The sequence below is a fragment of the Opisthocomus hoazin genome, chromosome 5, assembly GCF_030867145.1.
Source record: "Opisthocomus hoazin isolate bOpiHoa1 chromosome 5, bOpiHoa1.hap1, whole genome shotgun sequence".
Taxonomy (NCBI): domain Eukaryota; kingdom Metazoa; phylum Chordata; class Aves; order Opisthocomiformes; family Opisthocomidae; genus Opisthocomus; species Opisthocomus hoazin.
In genome coordinates, this window is record NC_134418.1 from 13,438,348 (window position 1) to 13,465,284 (window position 26,937).

A 26,937-nucleotide genomic window follows, 5' to 3' on the forward strand; every position below is an offset into this window, starting at 1 on the left:
ACTGAAAATTTACTGTGCATTCTTATGTTATTCTTCACTTTTCTAAGATCTACTAAAAATGGCTACAGCCTTGAGAATAGACCTTTTTTTTGAGCTTTTTGGTAAAGGCCTGTAGCCCCTACAATGGTAGATGTCATCGCGAGTTTACAACCGCAGTGTTCCCTGGGGATAATTTTGCTAGCTGAAGCTTAGAAACTCATCGGCAAAGGAGGCAGAAAGGGGGACTCTTGGGTTCTGCCACCGCATCCCTTGGTGATTTTTAAATAAATATATTTGCTACCATGAACATTTAGAGATTTAGCCTCTCTCTGGATGTTATCTGGATGATATTTACCTTACGTCTGTGAACACGGCTCAAATGCAGTGGCAGGTGACACAGCAGTATTAATGAACAGCGAAGTGTCCAACCTCAGCCACTGACAAGCTGCAGTAGTTGCTCCAGTCAAAGGAAGCAGACAGAGACTGTAAAAAACCACCACAAACAAAACCCAGAATGCTACCAAAATGTTCGAAAAAGATAAATAACTGGCAATTACCTAAATCATGGACCACTGAACACAGGAAAAAAGAAAACCACAGCAGTGTCACCTGCAGACTGTGAGCATCAGCCTAATGAATTTGTGTCCTAACATCTTCATTAAAAAAAAGGGGGAAGAGGATAATCCCCTTATTAATGCATCAAAGAATCCCATGGAGACAAAGATATATCAGTAAAGCAGAATACATTCTTTCTTTCAGATAAACTCAGAGTTGTAAATATTATGCAGGTAAAAAAAATTTACCAGCTATATCAGAGAAAAAAATGTGTAAGATTCTGGCACTTCATTGCCTATTAAAATGCCAGGGTTCTTTCAGAAAAAATAAATTTTCATCAGAAAATGCTGAAGTGGCAAAGGCAATGTTTTCCAATGCACATTTTAATTTTGACAAGATTCCCAATACAAATATTAATTTTAATTAGAAGTATTTATTATTTTTATAAGTAAACCTTGGTATACTTTAAATCATTACATTTAAGAGGGTCATAATTTAAACAAAATATTTCACTTCATCTCCTCTGGTTTTCCTTATCTTGGCTTCATCAACCCTTCTCCAAGTTTTTTATTTTCATTTGTAAGTCAGGATATATTTTTTTCAGAAATCTTCAAAGTATTGATGAACATTTCTGACCTTATCCTAACGCAGCCATGTTTTACGCGGTAACTGGTTTATAGCAGATAAGTGTTAATAAAAACTGAATTCTATGAATTGTGCAGAAACACAGGGCCAATGTTTCCAACAGAGCAACACAGCATCTACAATTGAGACCCTAGACATAAATTAAGCTCCCTTCTTTCTTCCTGATATAAAGACACAGTTCAAACTGCCTGTAACAATTCAGAAAAGCTTTAAAACTTTTTTCTTTATCATGAAAGATTAGCTTTCTATAAAATTCCTATGAAATTTGGCTCAGAAATCACATCTTCAAATTCTGTGTATTTATCTATTTAGTCTTCAAAACAGTAATGCAAGAAAGTGTAAAAATTTACTTGATCCTTGCTTATAGCTAATTATGATCTTATCATTGAAAATATTTCCCATATTTCAGTCCTTCATTCTGGAAAGATTAACCATTCTGATTTTTTTCAAAAATAAGCTTTCATATATGACTGCTAAAAAACCTATACTCTCCCTTGAATTGATAAAAATGCATTTGATATAATTAATCTATTCTGTTGTTGAGATGCAAAAGGGTAGTTTTGTGCTTGAAGCTGAGAGGCTGATTTAGACACATGGCATATTATCAAATTTCGCTCATTTCTTTCCCAGGCAAGTTATTTACATCTTTCTGTTTCCACATCTGTAAAAGGGAAATCCTATAACCTCTTCAGAATTCCCAAAACTATTAACAGGAGACACCAAATCATCTACGTGCACATAAAATTTTGAGATCTTATGGCAGAGTACAACACACAAATGGTTTTAATATGGTCTTACAATATACCAAGCAATATTAGAATGGAACATTACTACCTCCTGCATGGCATTTTATTCTAGAAAGGACAGTTTTATAGACATTGTCTGCCTAAGTCAAGTGGGAAGTTATGGCTGGACCTTGCAGTAATATACAGCATGGGAGCATTTCAGGGGAGCCCTTGGGCTTCGCAATCCCAAAGCATAGTAGAAACCCTGTGTCCCTGAGCTCTGTGTAGCAAAGATTTAAAAAATGGAGGCCCAGATCTCCCACTCCTGGGTTAGAGCTCCTTACCGAGCAGAAAAGCATTTCTTGACCCTTCAGTCTTTGCTGGAGCCTACAGAAAGAATGAAGCACGAGACACTATTATTCTCCTGGACAGACTTGGACCTTTAGCCAAACCCACACTAACTTATGCCTGCCTGCACTGCATCACAAACAAACTGTCAAAGCACTTGAACACAGAAAATCCGACAAAGTGACGCAATGTGGAAAAAAAATAGTTCACAGGTACAGCTGAATGAAGCAAGCAGGACACATATTAGCACTAAAGAACACCACCACTGCATTTAATGTCTTAAATTGACAGGAGATGTTTGTTTATTCCCAGTGATCCCGGTCTGATTCCTGTAGTCATAGTTACACTGAAAGCACAGCTTTTTATGCAACTAGCAGTTGTCCACTTTTGGCACCAGGCTTTGCAAGATAAACACTCCACAATTTCTCAGTGCTACCTGAGGCACTTCCCTCGCCAGACTTTTCCACAAGATCTCCTTGCATAGACTTAGTGTCTTTTGGAAAAGAATGAGAGCATTTTAAAGTCAAATCTGAATGCTGTTTCAATGTCCAGGCTGTTAATAACTGTTTAGAGGACTGAGAATAGGACTGTAAGCCTGTAAATGGTAGATTCAGCAATTGCAGCAGAAATTAATCCTGTTCCATTTGAGGCAAGTAGCCTGATTTCCTCATTTATGTGAGAACAGAAGCACTAACATCATATTCAAACTATTACCTATGTCATGAACCAACAATGCCTCTTAAATGCTAAATACTCTTGAAAAACACAGGAACTTATTTACAACAATTCTTTTCAGCATGCTGCAGATCTTAAAATGCTGTTCAGTACTGCAGGTATGTGACACAAAAAATACCTCATAAATATGCATTCCTCTTGAAATGGAATCATAAAAATACTCAGCATTTATTTAGGGATCACAGGTGCTCTGCAGACTTCAGTATTATTATCTTCAGTTTATAAATAAGCAAACTAAACCAGACTAATTCTGTACTTTTTGCAAAACCTGGTCATCTGACATCAGGGTAGACTGTCAAATCATGTCATGTCACAGTGTTTCTGCACAAGGCAAATGACATTGCAAGGTGCAAGGCAATGGGAAGTCAGGCTTCAGGGAGGCTCAGGCTTGCTCAAGGTCATAGAAACTGAAGTCAGGTCTCCTGGCTAACAGCTCCCTGATCGAATCACCCTATTACTGCTGCTGAAGAGATTAATTTTATGAATTATAGTTAGGCAAGTGTCAGCAGTTTTATTACTATCCCTGTACAATTATGATTTTTGAATAGAAACACAGACCATTAGCTACATTCTTCTAAATAATAATTTTCTTCAGTAATTGTAACTGTGAAAGAAAAAGGTTTAATTCAGTCCAGAACTGACTTGCAAGGTGTAAAAAGGAGTAATGCTCAGAAATGGAAGAAAGAAAAGCAGGAAGACAAGAAAACACTGGAAATAGATTAAGAGATTTAAGGACAGAAAGAAGTAATGAAAGGCTGCAGAAGCTCGTTATGAAAAAAATAGCGAGAGAGAAATACCGGTTAGACACAAAGCAAAACCAGCTTGCAGAAGATCCCACCTCAAAACCAAATCGGGAATTATGAAGACTCCAACATTTATCTGACAGCAATCTTCTGGTACGAAGGGATGACAGCAACCTAGTGCACTGCTCCCATAGAAGGCACAAATCTGTCTCTAGCACAAGCCTGAAAGAGGCCACAATCAAGCAGGCTTCGGAATTGGCTTAGCTGAACACAAGAGATTTCAGTTTCCAGGAGTAAGAATCTTTCTCTGTCTGGCAGAAACACATAGTGTGGAAAAAAAATTTCCTGTTTTATGTTTGCATGAATTTTTGAAGACTATATTCAACTAAATTGGTTCAGGCTGCATGAGCAGGGCATGATTAAAATGTATTTGTCACACAAGCTCTGCCTTCTCAGTAGAAGTTTGCTGCTGCAGAGTGCTGGGGCTACTGGGAATCAGGGCTCATTTCAGAATTAGAAACAGGTAAGCAAACAGTTTGATTCATCCCATCTAGCATTGTTGTAGAGGGTGGAATAAACAGAATCATTGGAATACTTAACTTTCAGAGTAGTTTCAGAGTCCTGTACAAGTATTTGTGCTGTGACAACAAGATTGCAGCAGCCGACACATTTAAGCGGCAGTTTCACTCCTGGCAGCATAGAGGGGCAGCAGCCATGGGGCTTCTCAGTGGGGCAAGCTCACTGCCAGCCCTTCAAAATGGCCAAGGCAGCAATTTAAATCCTGCTCATTTCTGCTGTGCTTCCACATCGACCCCAGGGAAAAAAATCCTGCTGCATCTCTGCTCCTGAGAGAGCCAGAGGAATTTGTGTGGTCAGCACGAGCGGAGGGAAGTCAAACAGCTGCAGTGAAGAGCAGCAGAATTTGACACATCAGTAGATTGGAAAACACTAGCAGAGCATGAAGCACAAAAGCTGGGACTTGTGCTGCCATTCCATCATTGGGAAAATGAGGAGGAAACAGGAGTTTCCAGGAGATGCAGAAGATCCATCAGCAAGTATGATGAATATGTTTCAAACACACTACACCATTATTCTGAGCTGTCTGGGGAACGTGCCTACTATACGTTGTCCTTGCAGACCTCCTGAATGGTATTACTCATCTTTCGTCAAATACTGTTTAGAAGTTTTCATCTAACCTCCTTAACGTTGTCCTCATGGTTAGTTATTGCTGTGGTTACACTCTGAGTTAAGATGAAAGAGTTCCCAATTTCCTCCCTTTTGTAACACTGGAACCTTGATATGAGCCTCTAGGCATGTTGTGCTGCTCAGTAAATAATTAGACGAAAGTAATCTCGACACACAGGATAATTGCAATAGATATAAATAATCCAAATTAATCACAGAAAAACCTCATCTTGTGCATGCCAGTTTCAGCAGAAACCTGCCTCTCTTCCATAGACTGAACTGTACTCATTTCATCCTAGCACACTGGGCAACTAATTAAATACTTACTAAGTACTGTAAGATGCTTGTTACTAATCCTTTACCATTTCCTCTTTATAATTAGCTTCTCTTTTCTCCTCTTTCCCCCTATAAAGATTCAACACCACTGATACAACCACGTCTTCCTTTCTGATTTTATCTGTCACAGATTTACTGAATCAGTAACTTTCTATTCACTCTTCACATGGACACCTTCTCCTTTGGACACTACATCATATATTACAATTTGCCTCCTTGTTATATTTAATTCTGAAAGCTCCATATTGCATCAGAAAATCTTCCAGAATCATATTCTCATGGGAATGTATAGCCTTAAACAAGGATGTGCATGATCCTCATAGCTCTTCATAATAAGAAAGCTGTAGCTCTGGTTAGGACACAAGAAAGTCTCTGCTATGCTGCAGAAAAGCCTATGTTTCGCTCACCTCTAGAGACCTACTGTAAACAATTTCGGTTGATTAGTTGATTTTGGTTTTCCCCTAGCTGTTATCTTAAGCAGAGGAAGAATTAAGTGGTCCTTTCAGGTCAATGAGCCCACAGGCATCTGGACAAGGGAAACAGTGTAGCGTCCTGCACCGCAAATCTACCACCACCCCTCTACATTTTTCTTTGGCGCATGGCTGATTTACATTTGGGCCTAAGTGGAAGAATCTACATTTTAAAATTAAGATGTTTGAAATGGCAGCCTGGTCTAAATTTTGCAAAATTGCCCGTATTTTCAGACATGCGAAATCAAAATCCCAGATCTTCAAACCCATCTGATGTGGAGCATTATGCTTTTCCGTTTATGGCTCCTCTCTGACCAGCCACCCACTCAGCAGCTCACTTCACCACAGGTGCTGAGGGTAGCTTCAGGCCTGCTTTCTACTATATGCTCTTGACTGACTATTCCTATTTCTCCAAGCAATGACCCCTGCTCATCATAATAGGAAATAAAAGCTTGCTGAAAATATGATGCTTGGATTTCTTCTCTTCCCAGAATTACCGGGAGGGAAATGGATGTCTCTCAAGTGAAGAATCATATGCACAACGGTCTCCTAACACTTGCTTACAGGTCTTTTCCATTTTCACATAAATCTTTTTTATGTTGTACTCCTACAAACTAGTCTTTTTATTTTTGGCTTCACTACAGTAAACTTAATTTAACATTATGGCTTTTTAGTAGTTGTTGGTCTGCTTTTATGATTAATGAGTTTTAGACAGGAAATTCATAAAAACAGAACAAAAGAATCCATAATAAGCATGCAGTAAAGACAGGACTATTTTTCCTTAGAATAATTGTATGCCTGAGCACAGAAGAATGTGAAAGTTGCACATTAGGCTACAAAATCACAGTGGAAGGTCAATCTCAAAAACTTCGATTGAGATCTCTACATTAAGCATCAAATAAATTACAGGACAGAATAATAACACAGAATGTCTGCTCAAGTGTGCACCCATTTAGCCCGCACATCCTCCACCTTGATGAGTAATTATCCTACATACTATGGCAAACCTACACACTAGTCATGGTAGTCTACTGTTCACTTGTATTGTTAGCCAGGTTTGTTGGTTTGGGGTTTTTTGTGGGTTGTTTTTTTTCTTTTTTTATATGAGGTGCAGCCTTTGACCACAGTCTACTCTAGGTGCTGGAATATAAAACATTTATAGGTCAAAGGGAACAGCACTGAAACAAAAAGGTTTCGAGGCAACTTCAGGCTGCACTGTTCAGTGTTTTGGTAGACGTGCATTCAGAAAAGTATTCAAAGACATCAATGTATTTAATCAACAAGAGCTGCGGAGTCCTTTATAGCTCCAGATGTAGAAGACCAGGATGGAGAAATGCACAGAAAGTGTCTGCAAAATTTTTATGGAAACCAAACCAAACCTTTCTCCGTCACTATATAGAAAAATGAATTCATAGTCTACTGTTCAAGAGAGAGGGTATACTTAAATAAAACAGTAGCACTGCCACTACCTATCACTTCTTGGAGGTGTTACAAAGAGTTAGAATATTCAGTTCACAGAAGAGTCATACATTTTTGATGCAGCCCTGTTTACATACAAAATGTGAAAAAGCTCTTGTTTCACAAACATAGCAGGAATCGGACTGGTAAATTTGTAGTTCCTAGCCTCCATGAAGCCAGTACTTAGCTCAAATATTTTTCTAATAGCCAGATTCCTAGTGACTGATCTTCTCTCTCTATGGCTTGGTTTCAGTGGTCCTGCATGAACCTCTGACTCCTTGCTAACAGTTCAAGGAAAGCTATGACCATTTTAACCAATTTACTTGGATTTAATAGCTTCCTAGATTGACCCTCAACTAGGCAACTGCTCATCAACTGTGTGTGAATAAAATCTGGGATTTCTGCATAGGACTGCCTCTCACAGCCATCCACTTACCAGGAAACTACTAATGGAAAAAAATTTTGATTACTGAGCATACTTGTGGAAGCATCTGGAAAATCTGAAGATAAACTGAAGAGTCACAGACTGAAGCCTTAAGCAAAATAATGCAGTCAGCAGTGCTCTAGTGGTGCATCACTAGAATCATGGAATCCAAGAATGGTTTGGGTTGGAAGAGACCTTATAGATCATCTAGTTCTAACCCCACTGCATGGGCAAGGACACTTTCCACTAGACCACATTGCTCAAAGCCCCATCCAGCCTGGCCTTCAGCACTTCCAGCGAGGGAGTAGCCACAGCTTCTCTAGGCAACTTCTTCCTATGCCTCACCGCCCTCAGAGTAAAGAATTTCTTTCTTATACCTAACCAAAATCAACCCTACTTCAGTCTAAAGCCATTATGCCTTGACCTGTCCCTATAGGTCCTTATAAAAAAATCCCTCTCCTGCTTTCTTGCAGGCCGCTTCGGGTACTGGAAGGCTGTCACAAAGTCTCCCCAGAGCCTTCTCTTCTCCAGGCTGAACAGCCCCAACTCTCTCAGCCTGTCCTCATAGCAGAGGGGTTCCAGCCCCCTGATCATTTTTGTGGCCTCCTCTGGACCCACTCCAACAGGTCCATGTCTCTCCTGTGCTGAGGGCTCCAGAGCTGGACGCAGGACTCCCCGTAGGGTCTCACCAGAGCGGAGCAGAGGGGCAGAATCCCCTCCCTCGACCTGCTGGCCACACTGCTTTTGAGGCAGCCCAGGATACGGCTGGGCTGCAAGCGCACATTGCCGGGTCATGTTGAGCTTCTCATCAACTAGCACCCCCAAGTCCTTCTCCTCAGGGCTGCTCACAATCCATTCTCCGCCCAGCCTGTATTTGTGCTTGGAATAAAACTGAATGGTGACACTGCTTACAAGAAAGAATGCATCATCGTAGAGACATGATGCATCATGATATATAGATTCCTATTCTGCAATTTCACAGTGAAACCTTCCTGAAGTAACTACTCAGGTTATTGAAAGGCATATTCTGTGGTTGACAACTTCTGCTAATAAAAGTGTAAATAATTCTGCTCTGTATGTTTGCAGACACTCTGGAATGGTGTCTAAGGAAATTGATACTTGAATAGAATTATTCCTTACAAGTAAATGTAGTCATGCTGTGTTTTGACAACCTCCACTACCAATTGTTTTGCTCCAAAAGACAAATGTCAAAATGCTGTATAACTGCATTTACCTGTAAGTGCTTACAAACATTGCATCTCGGGAAATGCTTTTATAGCTGTGGCAAATACCCTTTTGCAATCCTGTGTAATTTATACTATTTTAAAGTATCAAGAGTTAAAATATTTTACAGGATAGCCTATATCCTTATTACTATCTTAAGTGTTCTGCATGGTTTGTCAAGCAAGAAGACATGTCTGTCATCTAGCCTTTTAGTTTGGAAAAATATGCAGCTACTGGTTATTGTGACAGCTGGGAAATGTAAGTATTCAACCTATTTAACTAATAAGTCGGTGTAGGCACAATCGACATTTATTTTCTTTTAATATGAAAAGATTGAATATACACTGCTTAGCTGCCTCTTTTCCAAAAGCATGTAAAGAGAAGGATGGATGCATCAGTTGCATTAGCACCAAGGAAAATTAAAATACGTGCTGCATGTGGGGTGGGGGGAAAGCCTTTTCATTCAGCTCCTCCCCAGAAACACTACACAAAGAGAATTAAAGTAAATATGTAATTTCTACATCCAACAGCATATATGTCCTATAAAATTGTTAAATATTTTGTTGATAATTTAGCTCAGTGAAGCTGAATTCTGCTAACTTCTGCCTCCTACAGAAAAAAAATACTTTGTTCAGCTGACTTGAGACTGACAGTATGGAAAGCATAACTCCATCCTCCATGAATCGTGTGCTTCACTTCCAAATCACAATTATAATGCTGTTTTGGAAAACAGAGGATACAGATTAAATTATTTCCCCCACACGGTAAGGTGCCTGCATTATTTGATATTATCAGCATAGAGTAATTACTGAAAAGTAGATAATTCCATAAGTTCTGTTGTTTCAAGTGCAGGAATATCCCTTATCAATGCACAGCACTTCAAGGCCTGCGTAGAGTCAGGTTATTTTATATCACAGATCAAGGAAAAAGTGCTTCAAATGGAGAAGTTAGCATCAGAGAGCTTACCTAGGAGAACTCACCTTCATTACTCTATACCTTTCCAAAACCATGTCAGAAGTTTCAGTGTCTTTGGCTGCAGGTTTATTCTACACTAAAAGCAGCCAAAATGCAAAGCAAATATTAATGCATCCTTACAAAGCATGAACTCTTAACTACACTTACCTCCCCTATTACTCTATTGTTTCATGGCATTTAGGGTGAGCCTACATGGTGTTTTGCAGGTAGATGCAAATATCTTCTACTTGTGCTGCTGGCTGACTGCAGTTCAGCCCTGAATCACAAAAAATACAGCCCCAGTTCACACCTCCATCCCATGATTTCATCAAAGGCCCATTCAGAGCGATTCACAAATCCCTCTAAAGCTCTACCCTCAGAGGTTTGTCATCATTTCTTGTCAAAACTGGGTTTCATAGCTTGAGTCCTGTGGTAACCGCAGCAACACAATTTCTGCATCAGAGTTCTGCTGCATTCAGCCAGAAAAAAACCCAGATTGCATGCATTTACCTCAATCATCAAAAGATTGTGTAGGCATGACCTTGATACAACTCCTTCCAGACTCATCTCAGACTCACGAATAGCACTCATCACAACTTGTTCACAGAAGGGTAAGAGAGAAAAGGAATGTGCAACTTCTTTGCATAGGTTTAGTAGGGTTTATAAATTCCTTCCAGCATCTAGTTCAAAGCCCCTATCACTCCTCTAGTTTACCTTGTAATTTCGTTCTTTTTTATTCAATCTCTTTTCCACGGAGCACTATGTAAAAAGGCTGCTGTTATATCCTCTGCATCTGCTAATGCACTTCTTCATGAACAGCATTATAATTCTGTGGAATTTTAACTTCTTAAACAACAGGGTAGGGATCTTCCATCTTAAGAAAGTGCAAACTAGAGCAATTCATAGGGATCGAAAAATTACAGTACAATTTCACACTTGCTGTATAAAGCTCACTAACAAGTCTGTTGGTCAGAATGGTATAATTGCAGCTCACAGAGTGGAGGCATGTTGAGTGAAGCTCTAAGTCACTCTGGGAGCTGGTATACCGGCAGAGAAAAACTGAAGAAATAATGTCAGTCCAAGAACTAGACTGGAGCTTTCTAGCAAATATTTTATGTAACTGCATTTCAAAACAATAATCTTATTCCATCTCTTTGTATGTCTTTGTAGGAAGCTGCAGTGAGATTCTATTCAGACTCACAACAGTCACAAAATCATTTATAGGAACCTCTACAAGATCATTCCATCTTACTCTCAGAATTACAAAGAACTGTGACTTTAATAGGATGAACTGCCTAGAGGTACCCATGTTTCTCCATTGACTGCAGAGGGAGAGGGCTTCACTACAGGTTAATGCTCTGATGACATCGAGGTGGAAATGATAAGCATTGAATTTGCAGTATCAGTTCTTCCACAGATGAGGTATACACTGGGTAAACAGAATGCAAGCATGAATATGCAAAGTATTAAAAAAATCCCCATCAATGTCTTTTATCTCTGCTTTCATGCATATTCCCAGACTCTAAATGCTAAGTGGTAGCATGGGACTACTTATGCTCTAAATTCCAAGTGCATGCTCAGTTCCAGTACGCATGGTCAGCACTCCAGCAGTTTCCATTTTCAGCACATTTCAAAAAATCTGAACTGCTTGATGAAAACCCATACCATAATGACCTGTAATCTAGTAGCATCAGGAACAAATGAAACCCTGAGACTTTTGCTCAGCTCAGAAAATGGAGTCAGAGCTCTAAACGTGCTATCCCACCTTACTGCAGTTGGGCTGAAATGGACAGATAGGGAGACCTGTTCTTCCATCTTTCTGAATAAGTTTCATGAAATCAGCTGGTAGCCTTCGTGTCCTAATCAAATGTCCAACACCAGAAAAGTTGCCATGATGACTGACAAAGTTCTTAGGACATGGGGACTGCCTCCTTACCTGCCATGTGAGACTGCAACACATCCAAGGCCAGGTTGATGCTGCTGGCTACAGAATTTAACGCCAGTGATTTCACCATTTTTGTACCCTGTGTGTGTATGTGTGTATGTATGTATATGTGCACGTACAGATATATCGCCCTCTGGCATCATTTATAGGCCCTAGAAACCCTTTCTGTTCTGTTGTTTTTGTTGTTTGTACACTATTGAACAACATCTTCGTAGAAGCAAGTCTCAGCATAGAAATAGCGTATTTAATGACTCAAAGGGACTTTCTGTAACAGATTGATTCCAATATGATCTTAGTTTACTCAGTAGGTTTGTATCTCTAAGAATTCCAACTTGTCTTGAGTAGAACATAGATTTTTCTAAGACAGAGCTAAAATAAGATTTTTTGTGAACATGGGTGTGTCTTTCAGGCTTGAAATTCTGCAGTGATCTTTCCACTGTTTATTTTGCCAGACAACTGGCACAATCACATTGTCACTAAGCACCTTGTGCTTGTGCAGGCTTTTATATTGTAGCTGAGAGAGCTGGGAAAAATCTTCCACAGAGCTCTCATCCATCTCATACTTTTAGCCTTTATTCCAGAAACCGAGATGGGCAAAGATTTTTTTTTTTAATTTTTTTTGACTTGAAATCACCAGTAGATCTTCTCTCTGAGACACACAATCTGCAGAAACTTTGTGCTTGGTGGTAGCTCCACTTCAAGAAACAAAGAACTAATTTCTGCATAATAATAATCTGCAGGAGATTGAACATACATTACCGAATTCAGGAATGGCATCGCTTGGGCACAAAGACTCCAGTGACAATTGCCAGAGAAATAAAATATGTGCTTTGTCACCCAGGCAGCCTCCCCGAGTTCCACTGATTTTTGATTAAGCAGAACAGACAGACAAACACAACTAACATTGTCCTGCCAATCAGTGGCCTCTGCGTGAAATAAACGCTTCTGTATTACACTGGAGTCAAAAGGCCCTTATCAAGAGAAAATTCTGATTTCATGAAAGACCTACTGTGCTTGTGTTATTCACAATGCATTTCACAAGTCTTGCCGTTTAAATCACAGGCATTTCGCAGACATAGAAGGGTGGTTGTTGTTTTTTTTCTCATAATCACTCTTCCTGTTGCTTCTAATATAACATCCATTGTAAATACACTCAATGGGTCGATTTCGCTCTCACTTACAAAGTCCACTTAATCTTCCTAGGATCCGTGAAAAGCTTTTTGGTTCAGTAATAATGCAGGAACATTTTTTAAGCAAGAGTTTCAAGGAGAGGGTTTTTTTTATTTTCTTAAGGTTTTACACAGGATAAACATCATTCTCAATGACAGCCTGCCCAATCCCTATGCCTTATATTAAGGAACGTGCGAAGGACTTTGTGCATAAAGGATGAAGAGGTTGAATGTAGTCCCAGAATTTGTGTGGATGTGTGAAAACCTACAGGAGTTCCTTTTTCATTTCCGCAGAAAACTCCACAGAAGCTCAACTGCCAGGAGTCAACGGCCTTAAAAGTTTTCAGAGTCCATCAAGGCATTTTTTTCCTTCCTATATTGTTCAGGAAGAATAAATATCCCACTTCCATACGTCACAAATGCACCTAAGGTGATCTGTAACTTTGTGAAAACCACTTCCCTGTATTTTGAAAACCTGTAAAACACATTTCACATAGCTGCAGAATCTCAGCTGCACGACAAAATGTCATTTTTTGCCACATACCTTTTTTTTGTTGGTGGGACAAATGTAGAAATTGTCAATAACAGTGGCAATCCCAGGCTGTAGATTCAACTTTGTGTATAACGTCCCAAAATCTGAGGACCTGAAAGAAATCAAACATCTGTAAGTGTTCTCTTCTAAAGGCTTCAGCATTGAAACTCTGAAAAAAACCCCACTTTGTAGTGCTAACTATCCATTTCCAATGCTACTCTGCTATCCTCTTGTTCTTTTCAGTGCTCATTAGCTACTAAGAGAAACTTGCCACTATTAAGAATAATTTTCTAGGTTTGAAAAAACATGGCTAGTTCTGTCTGTATTATGCAATTCTGTGCAGTGCTGGTTTTCAGTCTGACATGGTACCACACCGTGACAGAAGCCCAACACATATACCTTTCCGTCACCACCCACATGGTGGGAAAAAAGAGCTAAGCAGAGCAAAGGTTCATCAGCAAGTACTAACAGCACCTCCTCGGCGACGCAGAAAAAGAAGAGCTGACTTCAGAGCTTGGTGTTGCATAAGGGAACAATTTGGCCTGAGATTTGGAAGATGCGCAATGGACCTCTACAAGAATTTGTACTTGATAAAGTTATCTATTCACTCCTCCAGCTCTTTTTCAGAGTATCACTAAATTTTGAATGAACAAAAACAAAGCCGGTACTTGGCCATCAGTATGTCATACACACAAAGCTATGAATATTTCAAAAGTGGGCATTCTGCAGAAATTGTTTTGTATTTCTGAAAAACCTACAGTGAAAAGTGGCACCTGTGCTACACACTTGTATCTGTAATGTCTAGTATAAAAAGAATGCACAAGTAAAATGCTGGTATAGGAAAACGTTAGTTAGTGAAACTCAAAGCAAGCCACATCCAAAATTAAATCACTTTGGATGAAGCCTCATTTGTTCTACATACAATCAAATTGCACCATATGGTCTCTCCACATTTACAGTTTTTCCTTTCTCATTTGGAAGGGGACTCGGACACGTCTAAGGCACCGGTCCCTTCATCACCAAGAAGCCTTCCCTGGGACAGACGGTTGGTGGGAGGACTTCCACACTGTTTGCCCCTTTCATCACTGGAATAACAAACTCCTTTAAGAAATGGGGATAAAGGTGCCCTGCCTGGTACCTCTGTGTTATTCAAACAAGTGGGAACATGCAACAGCTCTCACGTCCAAGGGAACCAGCATGAGACCTGTGTCCCTCGCAGTGTGACACTGAGGGCTGCCTATAGGTGATTTCACCCCTAGGTGATTTTCACCTGTAGTCGCACTCCAACACATTGATTGCTTCCCGGTGGGCTCTATCATCTCCTACTCCTCACTCAGGGGAGTCACTGCTGAAATTCGTAGGGACATTACTGAGTACAGCGAGAGAGAAAAGTGAGAAACCAGATCCCTGGCTGAGGTGCCCGCAGCCTGAGGCAAGATCGGTCCCCGAGGGGCTGGTGCCCAGAGGAGGCTGCCATGAGCACGGTGTGCCTGCCCGCATCCCAGGCCCGCCAGGACACTGCGTAAGTCAGAGGGCATGTGGTACAAAGCCAGAAGTGGCTACTTTGCAATCACACATCCAGCTTTCCAAGTGACACGAAAACTTTCACTGTAGTTATCATAGAATCATAGAATCATAGAAAGTTTTGGGTTGGAAGGGACCCCTAGAGGTCATCTAGTCCAACCCCCCCACAGCGAGCAGGGACACTGCTAACTAGATCAGGTTGCTCAGAGCCCTGTCCAACCTGGTCTTGAATGTTTGTTATGGTGCAGTTTTCTATGTCTTTGGCATCACGAAGTATATCAGGCACAGAGCTACACGTCTGGATGAAGCCCTAAGTGACATCAAGTAAACAGCTCATATTTACCATGCTTTTTTTACCCCTCTACCAGTCAAAAAATGACCAGGCATAAGCCTATGACACACAGACCACACTCACAGCCTACAGTTGAGAGTTTATCTATTTTATAGTGACATCTGAATGGATTTGATCTGGGGTTTTTTTTCCCTCATAATGTTGCTTTGCCTGCAGATATACAGCAATGCATTACAAAAGTTAATGGAATCACAGCAATTCTGTTTTGACAAATAATTGTGTAGAAATCAAATATAAACAATCACACTACACTGGGTATTCAGCACTGAGCTAATTAAAATTCTAAGGGGAATAGCATGGACTGTACTAAACCTAATTTGCTGGACATGTTTGACAGAAAAGAAATAAAGACTAAAATACTGACTTCAGCCAGATGTACTGAAATCGTGCAGAACAAGTATATATGATGGAAACAGAACCTAGTCTCTTCTCTTTGAGGAAAGTATCAGGTCAGTGGTTTGCCCAGTAATAGCATGCTGAAATAAATCTCTGAACCTTAAAGATTATCCAATTTACTTTGAAGAGGCAGTTCCAGGATTAATACAATTGGACCACTGGAGAGTGTCACTGCAGGAGGGACCATGGCAGCAACTGTATCAAGATACGAAAAGAGTACAGGCAGGAAGCCCAAGGAGGATAACCCATTTCAAAGATAAAAAGTTCCAGTCTAAAACTTTTTCTTCTAATTCTCATGACTTCTAAAAAGTACTACAAGAAAAGAATAAAGTTCTAACAGACAGAGTACGCTAAGGTAACTAAGGTATTTTCAAAGGCAGAAAAATTATATAGTCAAAAATGTTTTATTTTCTGGTACAAATTAGCTATTTCAAGGGGGAAAAAAAGGTCATTTCTAATCTGAGATAATGGGCTAATGCATATCCATAAAAGTATACCATGCCTAAGTAGGAAGACCTGGACTGGCAGAAGATCTGTGGATCTACGGAGAAACTTATTCAGATTCCCAAATCTTTTTTACTATAACCTAGCCTTGAGGGAGCCCAGGAACACCAGCTCCTCTTTGAGACATTTACATACAAGAGGACATAGTTCAAGGACATCATTCCAGGGAAGCACTGTCCAAAATAATCAGTTTTCCAAATCTGCTATAATCCAGAGAAAACAGGTGACCATAACTGTTTTACTTGAGATATAAATTCCAAGCTCCTGACTCTGCATATGTAAAGAATTAACATTTTGTAGCACACAGCTAGAACAGAATTCCCTGTAATTGCATTACTGGTCTACAGGCAGGGCTGGGGAGTATGAATTCTGGGATCTCAGAATATGCCTATTTCAAGAATATATTAAGAGGAAGCACAAAATGTGTTTGGTACCAAATTCAGGAAAGGACAAGCCCTTTATGCTTTTCCAGTCATATAAGAGATTTTTTGTGTATGTTAAAAACCAAACTTGTGCTGTGTCAAAAGTGTTAAGGAGAGGAAAAAGAAATCCCACAAATGAACTAACTGTGTTTATCAGGATAAATGCTCTCTTTCCTCCCTAAAAATTAATTAAAAGATTTTTTAAGGTATAATGGAAAGCGGATAGACAGATACCTGATGAGTAAACCATTCTTCTATAGCATGGGTAATTTGCAGTGGTAGCACAACAGCACAACTCCATAAACCCAAACAAGAAATTTAAAGGTGATTTCATAAAGCTGGGCCTGACCTGTGGTTCTGAGTGATCTGGATGTAGTTAGCGACCATTTTGGCTTTCTGTGAGACATTCCAGGGGACACAGCAACCTGTATGCTGGCTTCTTGTTGCTGCTGCTTATTCACCTGTGCACTACAGGCTACAGATTGTATGGATGTTTCTTAGTACAGAAAAACTGGGTGGAGGACTCGTAGGAAACACATCTTTCAGTATTCAAGTGATGGGCCATTCAAGACCGGTAGGACCACTGGATGCTGGAATGACATGATTGCCGTGTACTGATGCAGACATTACACGACCTGTTTGTGACAGGCCTTGTGGCTGGGTAACAGCTTCTTTGAAAGTGTGCATATCTACTGAAATATGTGCCATTCTTTGTTTTTCTTTAAGAAAAATCACTTGCCACTGTAACAACAGCACATTGAAATGACAATTATCAAAATCAAACCGTGATATTACAGCACAGATAGAGTCATCTCTTTTTAGCTTGTTTTAATACTGGGAGCTCAAATGATAGTTGAGTAAACTTCCAAGTGGTACAGAAATGGAACCTGATGAAACTAAACTTCCAAAGCCCCTAAACTCTCAGGAAATTTGGGTCTTGTCCTTAACAATGTAACTTTTTTATATTTAAGCTAAAATAAATCTATGCTTAGCATTATTTGGAACTGTAACTAAACTCTGAATCTGGACGTCTTCCAACAGAAATATTGAGAAAGGAGAAATTTAACAGATACCAAAAGAGACACAAACCAAATGCTTGCCTGTCTAAACTTCACTGTCAACATACAGCTCTCCACTGACGACTTACACCTATGATTCAGTATTACTTATTGTTAGTTATTTTTCCAGATGATATTTACAAGTATATATTATAATATATGTAAGAAACATCAACATATATATAGTAAGATGTTAATTAAAATTTTCAGAGAGATTAAAACTGCATTCCCAAGTCAATTTAATACTCAAAGAAAATGTCAGCTACAAATGCTTCCTTCCCTGTTTTCTTTTATTTTTAATCAACTGAAGAGACATACTGGAAAGAGAATGGCTGGAACACTTAACATACATGTTGATCAGATTTCCTCTACCTTTTCTCCCTGAAGATTAACTCAAGCTCCATTCTAACCAAATGAGGCATACAGTACAAGCCCTATTAACTGAAAATCCTGGAAGACAGCAATGAAGAGACTTCAAATGATCCATGGATTATTTAACGAGGAAAAACAAAAAAGAAAGCGGGGGGGGGGGGGGGGGGGGGAGAAAAACATACAAAGGATCTGCTGTTTTAGATTATTGATAAATTATTGAAAATAAAAAAGATTCAGTTGAGATGCATGTAACGGTATCAAGGAAGAGTGGATCTGTGCACAACACTCACTGGAATTCTTCCCACTTAATTTTCTCCAGACTGTATTGCAAATGTCATCTTCTCTCCTTCCCCTTCTTACCCAGTATTTACACCATGAACCTTGAAGTGCAAGAGAAATTACTCAGGTTCTTGCTCTATCACAGCCTGATGTCTAACACCAGGATTGCCCTTGTGTTCTGGTCCCTCATCTGAAAAATACAGACAACACTCTCTCCTACACCTCAGATGGAAAACAGGTATCTATAGGATAATGAAGACTGGCTGATGGAGTATCTTAAAACAGATACATCAGAAGTTACAAAAACAAATGCCAGGACAAACCTACTGAAAAGAAAATAACCAGAGGAATATGATTAAAGAAGTGGTACGCTAATGCACAATCATTATTAAACAGCACAGAAGACTTCAAGGGCTCTTACACATCCATTGTGGAAATTGCAGACACATTGGTTAGCGTCATAGAATCTTTTTAAACAGCAACAAAAAAAACCCCCTAAACCTCAAAGCCTTTTGTCAGAGTAGAAACACTTTGTAACATTGGGCTTCAATACGTGACTCAAGCATTGAGGAATTCATGCAGATGAAAGTTTCTCCAAAGGCTGTAGAAGAGTATGACTCCTAGCAATTCAACTGATGACACTCATCAGTTATCAGCCCTGCTGGAATACTTTCTGAAAATAACTCTCTCTCTGCTTTCCAGAAAAGTTGAGCCTTTTTGAGGTTACATATTTTTTTTTCTCAAAAACAGATTCACAGAAATGTTTCTTCCTTAATCCAGTTTTACACAAATGAATCAATGGCATAGGCAAGAGCTAACAGATAAAGAGTTTACCAACTTCAAGTTTAGGCAATACAGAGTTTAACTTTTTTCCCAAAAGCACTACAAAGATGAATGTATCCTGTTATTACTTACCCTTCCATTACTAATAAGATATATTGATCACATATGGTGTAACACAGATATTTTTAAGAACCGTGGATTATCACAGCAGCCTTTTTGGCTGAAGTGATCTGCTCTGTAATGCTCTGATGAGTAGAGAACATTATGCAACTCTGCATTTACACAGTTGCAGAGATTCCGTCCCACTTCTACAGTTATTATGTGCACATGAGGAGCCCTACAGTCTCAGCCACTACATGAGAGCACAGTGAAGGACAGGCAGCCATTCGTAGTGGCTTTTTAGTGACTTGTAAATATATATTTAATTATGCAATACTGACTCAAAAAATCCAAAGAAAAAAACTCAAATGAAACCAAAAGACTGAACAGCCACATTCATATCAGATGAGAACTCAAGGAGGATCAAAATATCACAAATTCTAGAACTGGACTTTTAGTCAATGCGTTAAATATACCAGATTCCACTGGCTACACTGAGAGGGAAAAATAATCCCCTGTACCCGATAATAAAAGCAAGGACTACCCTGCTAAGCAACTTGGGGGAGTCGGATCCTTCCTCGAAGCTATGGTTAACTGCCTTCACAGTGAGGAACAGGACACGGCCTTATTTTGCAACGTACTTAAAAATCACAGAAGGTAAATGCTGAATGACGCTACAGGTTGGCTTCTCCCCTGAGGGTCTGACAGCCAGCTCCCCTGACGCTACACAGTACCCGAGCTGACTGTGCAGGCTAGGCTACAACTTCATATCCTGATGTTGCAATTACCTTTGCAGAAAGTGTTTCAAAACCCACATTTTCCAAGAATTACCCTGTGTCAGAGCTGTCTGGACACAAAGCTTCACACGGTACAGGAATCTTTCACGTCTTCTCATGAGGGAATGTGGAAGGTTGGCAAACAAAGCTTTGTGTATGGGTGGGGGGTCTTACTCAGTGCAGAAATTCAATCTATGGTTCTTTACTTTATATGTACTTGTGTACTCTATCATGTTTTCCCTTGCTGGTATCTTCTGCCATGCATTTATCCCGTAGTTTTTTGGTTCATTACTTAATCTATACAACGTACACAGATATACTTAACGTCTAGTAGTTAGCAGCACTGTCTCTTCAGTACATAGCACATATCTTTCAGTGTTGTATTTAAACATTCCTACTCTGCATAGTCTCACTGTACACCACCACAGTTATCCTTTGCAGCCCTTCATTAGTCCTTCAATATACCACAAAAATCCTGCTCATTAGCCTATTATTGCACTGCTTATCAGTTACATTTTCAAGCTCCTCATTACTTTGCTGCAGAGCTCCAATAATTAGACCTTATATTTCACAGGCCTGCAAAATGTTGCATTAGCTCCTATTAGCTGCAGCCTTCACCTTTTCTCCCAGAAATTGTTAGTTTAGGTAGGACACCTATTTTGAAACTACTGCCTTGGTGCATTAATTCCATCACCAACACAGAGCACTCGCTGACCGCACGTCTTGGAAGGCACAGCCTGTAGCCACGCTTGCAGTACACAGATATTTGTGATGAATCCGTTCAAGCATGAAACAAGCAGTGTCACAGTGACAGAGCAGACAAGACACAGCCAGGAAGACAGGGTTATGTCTTACTTTTGTAAAAAGTAAAAGCTCTGTGTTACTTCTTCCTTCTTAGCTTTGCACCTTAAAAATTCCCTACCATCGTCCTACTTCAGTCATTTGCTCCTGCTAAAAAAAAATGACTGAAGCGATACACATTCAAATCAATAGTTTTGAAGACTTACTTTTAACCTGGATCATTTCAGCAATCCTGTTTACAACTCAGTCCCACAAATAGTTGTAGTGGCCTAAATAAGCGAGTAGAAAATGAGAATGAAATGGTGGGAAATAGGGAAAGATCAAATTCTTACCACACTATCATCATTGAATTCAATGTACCATGTAACTAACCGTTAGCATGCAAGCATTTATTCTAAGAAACAGTCCTGTGTAGATTTAGTTTCAGCAGCTGCAAATCCAGCATAGAATTAGTAGGTCTCAGCAAGGAATGGAGCATATCATGGAGTGTTTGAGGGGTTTGGTACTGAGAGACAGCTCTGGCATATTAGAAACATAAATAAAATACCAAAACTGATAACTCACAGTGTTACAAAAATTATTAATATTATTTTGAGGGTCTTTTGTATCCTAAAAAGGCCATCTGGATTAGAGTACAGGAAGACTTCTACTGTTAGGTGTGTATTTTTTAATAAACAGTCCTTCCTTCACAACCTCAATTCATTATTTCTGAAAGTACTGTGTTGGGGAAAAAAACAGTAGTTTCACTTCACCATTTAATCACTACCTACAAAAGAAACAAACACCTCACTTCCTATATAGTGTTAACTTCGTTCCATCAATTTGAAGAAACAACGACCTTTGGAAAAAAGGTGTGTTTGCTGAAAACTTAGGGAGAGTAAACAAGAAAGAAAATCCTTTGGTGCTCAAATGCAATACTCCAAAATTATGCTTACTAACCACAGTGCCAGAAGTGGAAACATCCTTACATCTCTTCCAGTACGATTCCTCTCTTGTGAGTGTTGCGACTGGAAATTTCTCCTCTCAGATACTTGTGTTCTTTGGGGAAACGGGATGTATTAAGAACATTTTCTTGAGGTTTGCAAGGAGCATTAAAATTCTCCACCATGGAAAAATGCTAGGTATTTCCCATAGCCCAGGCTTTTCTCTAAACCAGTACGCACAGCTGAAATATTTCTGAAACAACTTTATTCTGAGCCAGGCAGCTCCTTGGAAGGCAAGAAGGATGTTGGGATGTATGAGAAGACAGAATCTGGCCCTGTACTTTCTGACCAGAACAGCGAGTTCTCTTGTAATCGCTGGATAGATCCGGCTGCAACAAGAACATTTAGGAAATTAAAAAAGAACCGATAATAATTTAATAAATTCTATGTGCACATTCACATGCGATTATGTATTCCTCTAGTAATGGGCCCTGCCAACTATAACAGTCAGCTACTTACTCTTCAGTAAGTGGAGCTCTTCTTTAAGTCCATTTGTAGAAGTTTTTGCTGCTGAAGTGCTGACCCCAATTTTATAATTGCTCTGAGGGGGATGGGAGGGGGGGTGAATTACATAGCCAGGTTGTAGCACTTTATAAAAAGGTAAATGAAGTCAATGTTTTGTCAGTAATTTGACTGTGGTACTCTGCACCTGAAGACTAATGCTTGGCAGAATTAAGGAAGCAACTGGACACTTTTTTAAAAGACTTAAAATATCACGAAACAGTATGTAAATACAGATAAATAGACTCTGGAAAGTATCAAACCTTATGATGAGTGTATTAGAGACCTATCAACTACCCCACGATCGTCTGTTGTGGGTTTTCTGGCCTGCTTCTCCAAAACTGCTAGCACACACCATGGATGGAGGCTGAGCAGTGCCCAGATGCAACACAAGTTCATCCACGATTTCAGCTCCCATGTCCCCAGTGTCAAAGGAGTGATTATATTATAAGCTATTACAGTTGCATCATGAAGAAAACCTTTACAAGGAATTTTAAGGTATATTTTGAGTTCTCCTCCTGCAACAGAATTTCACTGTCCATGTCAAAAGCATCGCCTGCCTCACCCACAGAATCACACAATCACAGAATAGTAGGGGTTGGAAGGGACCTCTGTGGGTCATCTAGTCCAACCCTCTTGCCAAAGCAGGGTCACCTACAGGAGGCTGCACAGGACCTTGTCCAGGCGGGTCTTGAATATCTCCAGAGAAGGAGACTCCACAACCTCCCTGGGCAGCCTGTTCCAGTGCTCCGTCAACCTCAGAGGGAAGAAGTTCTTCCTCATGTTCAGACAGAAATTCCTGTGCTTCAGTTTGTGCCCATTGCCCCTTGTCCTGTCGCTGGGCACCACTGAAAAGAGCTTGGCCCCATCCTCCTGACACCCACCCTTCAGATATTTATAAGCATTTATTAGGTCCCCTCCCAGCCTTCTCTTCTTCAGGCTAAACAAGCCCAGCTCCCTCAGCCTCTCCTCGTAGGAGAGATGCTCCAGTCCCCTCATCATCCTTGTAGCCCTCCGCTGGACTCTCTCCAGTAGCTCTTCATCTTTCTTGAACTGGGGAGCCCAGAACTGGACACAGTACTCCAGATGAGGCCTCACCAGGGCAGTGTAGAGGGGAAGGAGAACCTCCCTCGTCCTGCTGGCCACACTCTTCTTGATGCACCCCAGGATCCCATTGGCTTTCTTGGCAGCCAGGGCACACTGCTGGCTCATGGTTAACCTGTCATCCACCAGGACACCCAGGTCCCTCTCCGCAGAGCTGCTCTCCAGCAGGTCCACCCCAAGCCTGTACTGGTGCATGGGGTTGTTCCTCCCCAGGTGCAGGACCCTGCATTTGACTTTGTTGAACCTCATCAGGTTCCCCTCCGCCCAACTTTCCAGCCTATCCAGGTCACGCTGAATGGCAGCACAGCCTTCCGGTGTGTCTACCGCACCTCCCAGTTTGGTGTCATCAGCAAACTTGCTGAGGGTACATTCTAACTCTTCATCCAGGTCGTTGATGAAGAAGTTAAACAAGACTGGGCCCAGTACTGACCCCTGGGGGACACCACTTGTTACCAGCCTCCAACTAGACTCAGCGCCACTGATGACAACCCTCTGAGTTCTGCCATTCAGCCAGTTCTCTATCCACTTCACCGACCACTCATCCAGCCCACACTTCCTCAGCTTCCCTAGGAGGATATCATGGGAGACTGTGTCAAAAGCCTTGCTGAAGTCAAGGTAGACAACATCCACGGCTCTCCCTTCGTCTACCGAGCCAGTCATGTCATCGTAGAAAGCTATTAGATTGGTCAGGTATGATTTCCCCTTGGTGAATCCATGCTGACTACTCCTGATAACCTTCTTTTCTTCCACTTGCTTGATGATGACCTCCAGGATAACCTGGTCCATCACCTTTCCCGGGATGGAGGTGAGGCTGACCGGCCTGTAGTTCCCTGGGTCCTCCTTCTTGCCCTTTTTGAAGATTGGAGTGACATTGGCCTTTCTCCAGTCCTCGGACACCTGTCTTGTCCTCCAGGACTTCTCAAAGATGATGGAGAGTGGCTCAGCAGTGACATCCGCCAGCTCCCTCAGCACTCGTGGGTGCATTCCATCGGGGCCCATGGATTTGTGGACGTCCAGATCGCTTAAGCGATCCCTCACACAGTCCTCCTCGACCAAGGGAAAGTCGTCCTCTTTGTAGGCTTCTTCTCTTACCTCCGGGGCCTGGGATTTCTGAGGGCCATGTCTGCCCACAAATGAGGTTGCCACAATGTGTCTGAAATCATGCAAACTTAGACAGATAAATAAGCTCAGTTTTTCCTAAGAGTCTTTAAAATCACCGTGTTTCTGTGCCACCTCAACGGGCAGTTTGCAGAACACAGTGAGAAAGCCTGCAGCTAGGGATGGGAGGAGGCACACCTGAGGGGGCTTCCACAGGGGAATACAGATGCTCACAACCACTTCAGCAGGATTTGCTTCTGTTACTTGCTAATGACCCCAGTCCTAATCTCCTAATAGCCTTCTACAATTGCCAAAGCTTTTTTTAAAATTTATTTTGTTTAGAGCTTTCAGCAGCCAAATTTTCCTTGCAGTGGTTCTCCTGTAACCGCAGTGACACCTGGGGAGGGCCGAGCCCATCAGCTGTAGCTTGGCCTGCTGTTGAACTTGGCAAGTCAGCAGCACATAAAGCCCCAGCAGATGTTTCTGCTTTTATAGCAGCTCTTCCAAACCCTTGGCCAGACATAAATCCAAAACAGATCCAGAAAAGAGACAAACAGTGCCACCATCATGGATCTTAAAATTAGAAGGCAGAACCAGCCTTTTCTGCAGGACTCCGAGAGACCATTTGCAGCAGAAGGTGCCGTGAAGTGTTCCCATAAATTACACAGACAGATTACGAGGGCCAGCCACAGCAAATGCAGCACATTTTGCACTGCATCGTAGTTTGCTAGGAAACAGAATCCGAAGACCAACACACGCATTTACATAGCAGTTTCCAAACCGAGACGATCACACTTCATAGCAACAAGTACAAGAAGCAGGCGGTTTTATGGCCATTTACACTTTCACATGGATCTACGGTGCTTCCACATCATGGTAATGAATGTTCTAAAAATAAAACAGCAAGAAGGTGATCCTTGGCAGAAGTCGTCTTCTGAATACATGCCATGCTGGATCTATTTCGTAAAAAGAAAGTTGCAGTAACAGTGTGTTCACAGCTGACACTGTGCTTTATAGGAGAGAGATTCCCTACTATTCTGTGATTCTGTCCCTGCTTCGGCGGGGGGGTTGGACTAGATGACCCACAGAGGTCCCTTCCAACCCCTACTATTCTGTGATTCTGTGATTCTGTGACATGCTAATAAATTTGTTCACTCGATGATGACTAACTGCTCTTAACGGAAGCTCAGTCCACTATAAATTGTTGCCATGTAATTTCAAATGCACATGAAAACAACCTCCACAGAACAAGATTAGTTCTCTATATTTAAAATCACACAAAGCACTCAAGGAGCTGAAATCTTCAATCGCATTCTTGTCTGGCATTAAGGGAGACTAGAAGGAGAGAAAAGTGACGCAGCGTCTAAGAAGAAAAAGTTCATGTTGTAAGCGTGAAGGTTATTACATGTTCTCCTGCTTCCTCTCGCTTCTACCATTCAAGCTCAGATTGAGCTGCCAGCAGAGGATGCTGCTCTGGGGCTGCAGGGGTGTCTGGGGTCTCTTGTTGAGGCTGGGACAGTAGCAGATGGGCTCCTTCCCTCCCTGAGCTCTATGGTGGTGGAGGATCCGGGTCACCACGCAAAGAGCTGCAGATGGAGATCAGCAGACTTCACAGCATCCACGATGACAGGAAATAGATCCATGGGATCCTCTCTCAGACACGGCAGCTACAACAGCCTGAATCCTGCTGTGATGGTGAAGGCTGAAATCTGGTGAGCCCTGGCACCAGGAGGAAAGCTCCTGCACCATCTGCAGGTCTCCAACTACAGAATAGCTTCAGTGCCCTGAAAGCACGAGGGGCTGGGAGCAGTGTCCAGCAAAGCACTGAGCTGGTTGAGCCTGAGCCACACAGCAGTGCCAGGAGGAAGGGTCCAGTGATCAAAGTTGGAAGACTCCCCACTACAGCGGATGGAGGCCCCCATCTGCTAACCTAATCCACTGGCTAGGGAGGTTTGCTGTTTGTCGGGGGCTTGGATCCAGGATGTGGAAGGCAGACTGCCACATTTTTTTCTGTCCCTTAGATTATCAACCTCTGCTGCTCTTTTTCATGGACATCCACGTGGGTGAGACCCAGGGGAGACCTGGACTGTACCAACCGTGACTACATGGCTCTGGGGCCAAAGGCCAAAGAGGGCCTAGGTTGTTTTCTCCTTGATCCTGGTAGTGTAAGGAAAGGGCTTGAGGAGGTGTAGAAGGATCCTGCAGGTTGATGCCCAGTTGTGCCCCTGGTGTTGACCATAGGATACTCCTTGGCGATCAAGGACTGCTAGGGAGAGAGGAGAGCCACCTGACAAAGTGGGGCAAAAGCATCTCTGCCAACAGGCTGGCCAGTCAAGTAAGCTGAGCTTTAAACTACAAATGACAAAGGAGGGAGATTAACATCCACAACCAAGTGAGGAAGCGGTGGACAAAGGGTGAAGAGTGATATGGACAAGAGAGACCTCGTAACCAACAGAAA

At 41.3% G+C, this 26,937-nt stretch overlaps 1 protein-coding gene across 4 annotated transcripts in view; it reads right to left on the reverse strand.

Moving 5' to 3' along the window:
- SORCS2 (sortilin related VPS10 domain containing receptor 2) overlaps positions 1-26,937 on the reverse strand; it is a 595,440-nt gene that overhangs the window by 248,097 nt on the left and 320,406 nt on the right. For all 4 annotated transcript variants that reach the window (XM_075420456.1, XM_075420460.1, XM_075420458.1 and 1 more), the window contains exon 3: positions 13,440-13,539. In XM_075420456.1, the coding sequence (XP_075276571.1) occupies positions 13,440-13,539 (100 nt within the window). The remainder of the gene's footprint in view (positions 1-13,439; positions 13,540-26,937) is intronic.